This window comes from Branchiostoma floridae, chromosome 8 (assembly GCF_000003815.2).
Source record: "Branchiostoma floridae strain S238N-H82 chromosome 8, Bfl_VNyyK, whole genome shotgun sequence".
NCBI lineage: Eukaryota > Metazoa > Chordata > Leptocardii > Amphioxiformes > Branchiostomatidae > Branchiostoma > Branchiostoma floridae.
The window spans coordinates 1444657-1453829 of NC_049986.1; the positions used below are offsets into that span (position 1 = coordinate 1444657).

Here is a 9173-nt window from a genome sequence, read left to right on the forward strand (position 1 = left end):
CTTTTCGTTAAAAAAGAAGATGGCTAAATTTTCAAAATAGGCACCATGAAAATTGTAACAAGAATTGAGGCAATTGGTATCACAGACAAATTCGTTTATGCATAAGCTTTGTTTTGCATATATTTACCTTTGCCAGAATGGCTAAGGTTATGTTTTGGGCTTGTGAGTCTGTGTGTGTGTCTGTGTGTCTGTTAACAGCATAACTCGAGAAGCCTTGGATGTATCCCGATAATATTTGGTAGGTGGGTAGGGGTCGGGAAAACGAAGGTCAAGTTCGATAATGGGCCCCCTAGCGGCTTGCTAAGGTACTGCAGCAGAGCATCAATTTTTGATATCTCGTGTTCTGGACATGCTGTGATCAGGATTTTTGAGTGGTAGATAGCCCTCGAGGCAGAGAGTAAGTGCTGTGAGTTTGGGCCCCCTAGCGGCTTTTTTGGAACTGCAGGCACCGGTTTCCTTTCAAACTTTGAATGAGAATAACTCTACAACGTGTTGACGGATGGTCATGATTTTTGGTATGTAGATAGAATGAGTGATGACTTACATAATGGTATACTAATTATGCAAATCAGCAGCTAATTTGCATAATTAATGAGGAAAAATTATAAATCCACTACATTCCATGATAGGACTTTCAAACTTGTCACATATGTAGCTGGGAAGGAGAGAAATGTCGACAGATATCAATTATGCAAATGATGGCCTCATTTGCATAATTAATGAGAAAATATGAACATGTTGACGGATCATCATGTTTTTTTGTATGTAGGTAGCGTAAGTGAAGACCTACATAATGAGATAACAATTATGCAAATCAACAGCTAATTTGCATAATTAATGAGGATATCTTATAAATTCACTACATCCCATGATAGGGCTTTAAAACTTGTCACATATGTAGCTGAGAAAGAGAGAAATGTCAATACATATTTATCATGCAAATGATGATCTCATTTGCATAATTAATGAGAAAATATTAACATGTTGACGGATCGTCATGATTTTCGGCATGTAGATAGCCTAAATGAAGACTTATATAATGTGATACTTATTATGCAAGTTAACAGCTAATTTGCATAATTGATTAGGAAAAGTTCATAAATCCACTGCATTCCATTATAGTACTTTCATCAAAGTTGTCACATATGTAACTGAGAAAGAGGGAAGAGAGTAAGAGGTGTATTTAAAGACTTTGAAAGAGAAAAGTCAAGACTGGATCAAAGGATCATCATGATTTTTGGTATGCTGATAGCTTAAGTAATGCTTGATACAATTTGATATCAATTAATTGTAAATTGGGATCTAATTTGCATAATAAATGCCGAAATTTTATAAACCAACTCCAAGCATTTAATTATAAAGAAAATGAAATGAGTAACGCATTTGTCTACAGACATCATTCTACATAACAAACCTGGTTTATGTGGCAAAGGTATGTGTTCGTGGAACTCTAGTTCTTGATAAGATAAATATAAGTAGTGACTGGAAGAAAAGATAATGGATAAGTAGCTGATTTGAAGAAAGTGATAATTTCTAGCACGGCTTTTGTTAGTGAAGGATTGTCGGGCTTGATGGTCTAAAGCACAATTTGAAGAATGGCACAGATAGCTGACCAATCCTGATGGCGTTTGTTGTAAATGTGGACAAAACATCGAACATCATACGTGGCATCGCCCCCTTTGTGTAATTACTGCAGCCTCGTGTCAGCTCAAAAAAGTCTGCCATCTGCTGTCTGTACATTAATGAGAAGAATTCCATGCCCCGTCCATAACTACGAAAGCCAATTGCTTATCTAGCCTCCGCAAAGAAGACTGTTTGGCAAAATCTTGGCTTGCTACTCATAGCAAATGGGGCTTCGAGCTGTAAAGGGCTTAAGACGAGTAATCAAAACTAAAACATAGTCGACGCTTGAGTTCCTCTGTGAGAAGGCCCTCCTTCTCAAACAGCTTTTGTACTTAGATAATACAGATCTTTTGTACTGAAAACTTTTCACAGCCCTTGCTTTATTTCCACTGACGTATTTGCATCTGTAAGTAACGACACCTATAGCTGCAGTACAATGTGCACCAGCCAGAATTGCCCTGAGGATGGTGACAGACGATCACTGAAACGTGGTGAAAATAAAACAAGGGTTGTGAAAAAAGGATCTTTATTCAGTAACGTACACGTACCATCATGATGAAACTATTCACGAATATTTTGGACTTCGGAAATACTATTGTCTACCTCAGTCCACAGACAATGGCTATCGTTGTTAGTAAGTCATCCGCGAATCACTCATCGGTGGCGCCCATCATCATTCCTAATCCCTTAGGCCACACAATCATGCAAATTATTTCAGTGGGGGCTAGTCTGATGTCAGTAGCGTGTTTGTTTATGTATCAACCCTATCCAGACTGGGGGGGGGGCTTAAAGTGCCCTTTGACGTCATATAGCCATGACAACGGGTTCCTGACTATTAATGACGTCATAACAACGTCATATTACGTCATAATGATATAAAAAATTAGGAATTATAAAACTCAACAAGCCCATCACCCCCTGCAAATTTGGTGATCGTACAGTAAAAAATATTAAGGGGGGGTTGAATGTAAAAAAAAGCCTAGTCTGGATATGTTTAAATTGACATATTGCTTCCTGAATGCTGAGTGTTGAGCAGAGAAAGCAGCGGGTCCAATTTTTACAATGTCTTTGGTATAACACGGTCAGAGATTAAACTCACATCCTAACGAGCTCGAGTGCAAGGCGAACACAAAATAGACCGTCACACTGGCAGTATATTCTAATTGATCAGGATGTGTGCTCAAACTTTCTTTTTTAGTAAGTTAAGAATTTCCTTTCGTTACTCACCTCAAGTTTCTAATTGGTCTTTCTAAATGGATTATCAATATGAAGTAGCTCTATGTGATCTGTATTTTGAATGTCCATACAGAGCCCTTCTCTTTATTGAACAGATTAAGTTTCATAATGGTTTAGTAAGTAACAAACCCCTCCACGTAAAAAACAACGATAACATGTGCGAAACCAACTTAGTTCATTTTCAAATGTCCGTATATACCCCTTGTACAACCCAAATCAATGCATCTAATTTATTGTAGTTTTATGATAGTTATGTGTGGTTTTCACACAGGCTCACAGCTACACAAAAAGGCTCCATAACTTACCTCCATAGTGAAACATCACTACCTGATTTATCATGATCCCGAACCCCCCAAATCCATTAAATACCCTGATATGGTTCGTCTTATACTGTAAATTCATTTATTTTCACATGCATAAAATTTCACGGTAGGAGCGGAAAGAATATTGTTTTGCGGTGTTTTAAGTATATATGCAAAAAGAGGGCCTCTAGCTAGCCATAGGGTATCGAGTTTTGATACACGATTGCAACACATTTCCATTAGATCTCCCTCTGATTCAATTCCAACACTATCATACTTAGTTACGCTTATGATGTTGATTATGAAGTAGCAGTTGTTTAAAAGTGTAAGATCGTCTTTATTTCTTCTAAATGATTCAAACAGTTTCTTCATCATACTTGGTTACATTTATGATATTGATAATGGATTAGAAGCTATGTCAAGGGGGGAATATCGTCTTTATTTGTTATAAATGAGAAACTATGCGTAGCAATGAATGAACTTGCATGATAATTGACTCCTAGCCTTGTTTTGAATGTCAAGATCCAACAGATATGCCTGTAGGTGTGCCCCTTTCAACTTCTTTGTATCATTTTTGATGATACGATCTGTGGAGTACGATCTGAAACCTCCATAGCAACATCCTTAGCGACCAACTTAGCAACAATATGTCATTACAAGCTGGCAGATGTGTCATTGTTCACACACTCATATCTCCGGATGTAATTGACGGATTTCGATCATTAAAAGTTTAATATGCAAGGCATGATACGGACGGTAAGTCTATCTCATCAGGCAAGGCCACATAAGTAATGTGAATGAATGCACGATATTGGAAAGTAAAGTATATATTTCTGACGAGAAAATCACAAAAAATCCGATTTTATTAGGTGGTCTTGATTTTGAGTTGAATGATATCGAAAATCAATTGATATTTTAGTCATACTCTTATCGGGTTCTACTAGCCTGTAAATTTCATGGAAAATATTGATGTTTAATTTTTTGCCCATCCCCCACTATTTAAGACATGAAATTTCCTGTTCATTTGGCGATAGGTCTGAAGGCTGATTGCTACACTTACCTTACGTGTATCTTTTTTGGTATCTCTTGCCCTGCTAAAAACTAAAAAAAAAATCGAAATCGTAACACACTGCGGAAGTGCAGGGAAAATGAGCGTGTGCTGAGGAGGTTCCATAATACCACCAGGAAGAAAATCGGCACAATCGACTGCCGTTATTTACCTTTTAACAGCCACTGTTGTTGTTTTTTCCTGTTAAAAAGTGTGCGAAATTCAAGGCTGCCTGGGGATTCAAACTCGACCATATCAGAGTAGCAATGTTGTTCATTGAAGTGTGGGATGTGACATTTACCTGAACTTGGGGGTGGAGGGTGGTTTTGTTTCATTCAATTATCTTTCTCTATTACCCAGAATACTATGCCTAGTGCAATGTATGAAATTTTCATGCATTCCGTTAGATTAAAGGACGCAACTACAATTGGTGTGACCATTTCTAGGGATATGAACGAATAGACAGCCCAGTTAGTCAGCCCAGCTTTTTTTGTAAACCCTACATTAAGGGATGTGCAAGGCGAATGAAAAAGGATACAAAACTGATGCATCGAAACAGTATTTCTGACGTTACACAAATTGTGGACAAGTCGGAAGGGGAGGGATGTTGAATTAGCCCATGCACGGGCATAAGTCAAAAGTATTATTCACATCCGTCCATTTCTACATGGGCAAAGGGATGGAAATATATGCTGTATTTGTTCATTTCTTGTAGATGTTGTATTTCTTGTAAGTACAAACCCTCTCTTTTTTTCGAACACAGAACAATGTTTTCTACGTTGTTGTCAGAAGTCTCCATCCGCACAATCGCGGTGTTTTTGGTCGTCTTCCTCACCCTTCTCTTCTTCTTCAAACGACGTAAGAACCTCCCACCGTCACCGAGTGGGAGCTGGCCTGTTGTCGGCCACCTGTTGTCCCTCGGCCGAGCGCCCCACCTGAAGCTTACGGAGTGGAGGAAACGGTATGGCGACGTGTACACTGTTCGAATGGGGATGGAAGACGTGGTGGTTCTGAACGGCTACCGGGCCATCAAAGAGGCGCTTGTGGACTACAAGGACGCTTTCTCTAGCAGGCCAAGCGTGTATGTGCTGAATCTGATTTCTGGGTTTGGAAAAAGTGCGTACGTTCTTCTCTTCAAATTTAAAACATGTATGGTTCTGAAATGAATGATATCCTGTTAGTGAACGATTTTACATCGTTATATGGAATATTTGGTGTAACAGTTGCATTATTTTCAACATGACGATTGTAAAGGCACCGTCAAACTGTCCGGATTTCTTAGTCACCTTCGGTGCGCTAGTAGTCTTTTTAAGAACCCTATTGTTTTGGTCCCAATTCAACATGTATTGCCTGCGGCGCTATGCACTAGTACAAGATGACCCAATTCTAGCAAAATTGCAAACAAGGCTAAATAAAAAAATGGTACAGGCACCATGCCCCTTTTTCTTCCCTTCAATGTAGGGCGTATGTATATAAATATATATGAATATGATATCATATATTTCACAGACATCGGCGTCTCAAAATTCAACCAAGCCTACAAAGAAAAACGCAAGTTTGCCTACAGTGCGCTGAGAAACCTGGGAATAAAAATGGGACCGGGCAGTATGGAAGAGAGCATCAGAGAAGAGGGTCGTCAGCTCTGTCTAAAGGTATTTTTGCGCACATTCTCACTTTAAGCCCTTGAAAGGCACAAACTAAGTTTTTGATAACGTCACAACACAGCACACAAGTAATCCCCATTAGCTGATAGCTGTTTGAGTTGTGAGTACATCTTAGTCTTTATTTCCAAATGAACATGGCCTTTGTTGTTCTTGCTAAGTAGTAGATACAACCATGACATGAGAAGATGGACAATCTGACCCATGTGGTGTGTATTTTTTAATAGTTGTCCGAACAAGGGGACGTACATCCACGTGACATCACCGACAACCTGACTGTGTCAGTCGCCAACATCACCTGCTCCATGGTGTTCGGGAAACGTTACGACTATGATGACGTCACGTTTGTAGAACTGACCAAAAGCATAAACAAACTGGTCGCCCAACTTGGATCGAGTCAGCTGATGACCGTATTTCCATTTCTGCGATTCATACCGGGAGGTAGGATATACTAATAGCCTGGGTACCATCCGATTACTACCGGGGCACCTTTGATACCGATACCCTAGCATGCCCCGTAGTAGTCGGATGGTACCCAGGCTAGGATATTAGATATGTAAAGACGGTTTGTTGATAAATTACTTTTAAGTTTAAGCACTTTATCATTATCTTGAGTTAGTGTTTATAACAGGCGTTCACTGACCGTAACAATATGGTATGTTCGGTTCCTACCTTCATGGATTAGTAATGTTAGCATCAAAAACATCTACTTCATTATGGCTGACGCACAAAAAACTTTATTAATTCCAGGAAGGAGGTTCCGATGCGACGGGGTACCGTTTTTTGCTTTTGTTTGTACCTAACTTAAGTTCCTGTTGATAAATTTGTATAATTTTAATATGTAGGTTTTGATAAAACATGACACCCTAGCAGCTTTTACACCGCCTTACCGATAGTAGAACGGTAAAGTACATTGTCTATAAAACACGTATGTCTAAGATCGATGACCTCAATTTGAGACAAACGGCTTGTGTTGTTGCGTGTTTGTTTGACAATGACGCTGCAATGTTGTTGTTCACATTAAGCAATTGTTTTCTGCACGATATCATATTGAATCTTCTTTTCTTCACACTGTCAGTTAATTCATCAAACAGGATTCTTGTCGAATGCCTAAACGAGGTCCAGGCATACCTTCGACATGAAATTACAAAGCATCGCGAGAACCTGGACAACGAGAATCCACGAGACTTCATCGACCTCCTCCTCACCGAACTACAGACCCAAGAGAAGACCGACTGCTTAACAGAGGAGAACATTGTGTTTATAATCCAAGACCTGTTTACTGCTGGAGTCGAGACCACAGTCACCACCTTGCGATGGGGTCTTCTGTACATGGTTCTGTGTCCAGAGGAGCAGCAGAAGGTACATCACAGTGCGCATGTGCTAGTAATGGATTATGTTGTAGGTCCACGTTCATGATCTTTCACCTCAACTAGGAAACACTTGTTTTGATTTGATTGATTTGATTTATTCGGCTGTATAATCATGATGAATACAGCCAGGGCTACCCAACTAGCCGAAGGCTATTATCAAGGGCTACCACTTGTCTAGCCACTTGTCTAGACGTTTATTAAAAGTGCTGCTGCCTTACAGCGGGTTACAGTTGATTTCAGTGACTTTGTTCATAGTTTAGAACCATTTAGTGTTGAAAAAAAAGCAAGTGTGAATTAGCTCGTTCACCATTTTGTGTATGCATGCATAACAAGATTTACAATGGAAAAAACATATATTGCCTGGCGATGGTAAGTGTTGCAGGGTTTTTTGACCAGTGCAAATGTGGAAATAGCAGTGGAACGGGTTTGGCAGTTAGGTGCGCATAGACTGGAAACTCCCTGTCCCACTTACCCTGGCACCTAGCCCACCTGTAACATATACTACAGCCAGCAGAAATGTACTATCCCTGGTACAACACAATGGTCTGCCTGTAGCCTAAACCAAGGCCTAAACCTAAGGCCAGCACTACAGTGTATAGTGGAGAATAAAAAAAAAGTAAGAACCAACTGTTTCCAGCACTTCAGTCCTTGAATAACTTTCTTGCATCTAATCCACATGGCTGTCCTACTTCACAATACTGTAAATGCATTTAAGTTCGCGGGGATTTAATTTCGCGGTAGCGAGAAAAGGGACTTTTCGCGGTGGATTTAAGTTCGCGGTAACACTATAGACTACAGTCTAATACCATAATAGAAAAATGTTCGCGGTGGTTTTAAGTTCGCGAAGTGGTCACCGCGAAAACCGCGAACATTAATCCACCGCGAACATTTCTGCATTTACAGTATTCCAGTCCATGGGATAACTTGACGGTTGAACTTTCCACACAATGGACGTCCTAACCACCCAAAGTAATAACAGTCAATGCATGAACCTCCCTCTGGCTTATAATATGGCAATTTATAAAGTTTGACCTATAACACAATTCATAACTCACATATGCGCACTTGAAAGTCAAGATAGCTCATTTAAAGTAAAATTAAACTAATGGACACATGATTTATATAAGAAAACTCTGTAACAGGTCCAAGCTGAGCTGGACAGTATCCTGGGAACAGACCATGACGTGCCCACCCTGGCCCACAGGTCCCAGCTCCCGTATACTGAGGCTACTATCATGGAGATCATGCGAATCAGGGCCATCGCTCCCATTGCTGGTCCTCACGCTCCAAACGAGGACACGACTTTCCGAGGCTATTAAATTTATATAAACGGCAAAGCTATCAAACAAGTAAGTCATACCCGCTTCTTAGGTATAATAATTGACGAGAAACTTTCATGGAAGATCCAAATTAATAGTGTTTGCAATAAAATTTCGAAAAACATTGGCATTATAAGAAAAGTAAAAACTTTGATTTCACGAAATATACTCATGACTCTTTATTACAGTTTGATTTACCCTTACTTAACTTACTGCAATATTATATGGGCTAGCACGTACACTACATCTATCAAACCTCTGTACCTCCTTCAAAAGCGCTTTGTACGAATTGCGGGCAATACCACCTTCACAGCACACACAACATCTCTCTTTAATGACTTAAATGTTATGACGGTATTTGATATCAACAAATTTCAAGTTGCCATATTTGTACATAAAATTGTTCACAATAGTTCTTTCCTACCACAGCAATTTAGATGTCTTTTTAATTTCAATTCAAATTCAGGTTTTCACCACCACTACACAAGACAGCAGAATCTTTTAAGACCAGTTAAAGCAAAATCTTGTCTAAAACAACACACAATAAAATTTAGAGGCCCCACCATCTGGAATAATTTAAGTCAAGTCCAACAATGCTGCTATCATATCAT

At 39.4% G+C, this 9173-nt stretch overlaps 1 protein-coding gene across 1 annotated transcript in view; it reads left to right on the forward strand.

Annotated features, from left to right (window-relative positions):
• Nucleotides 1-4836: 4836 nt before the first annotated feature.
• LOC118421090 (cytochrome P450 2J5-like) overlaps nucleotides 4837-9173 on the forward strand; it is a 5548-nt gene continuing 1211 nt past the window's right edge. Inside the window, exons 1-5 of the mRNA XM_035828249.1 lie at nucleotides 4837-5325; nucleotides 5719-5861; nucleotides 6098-6311; nucleotides 6949-7232; nucleotides 8386-8526. Of these exons, the coding sequence (XP_035684142.1) occupies nucleotides 4899-5325; nucleotides 5719-5861; nucleotides 6098-6311; nucleotides 6949-7232; nucleotides 8386-8526 (1209 nt within the window). The 5' untranslated portion in view covers nucleotides 4837-4898. The remainder of the gene's footprint in view (nucleotides 5326-5718; nucleotides 5862-6097; nucleotides 6312-6948; nucleotides 7233-8385; nucleotides 8527-9173) is intronic.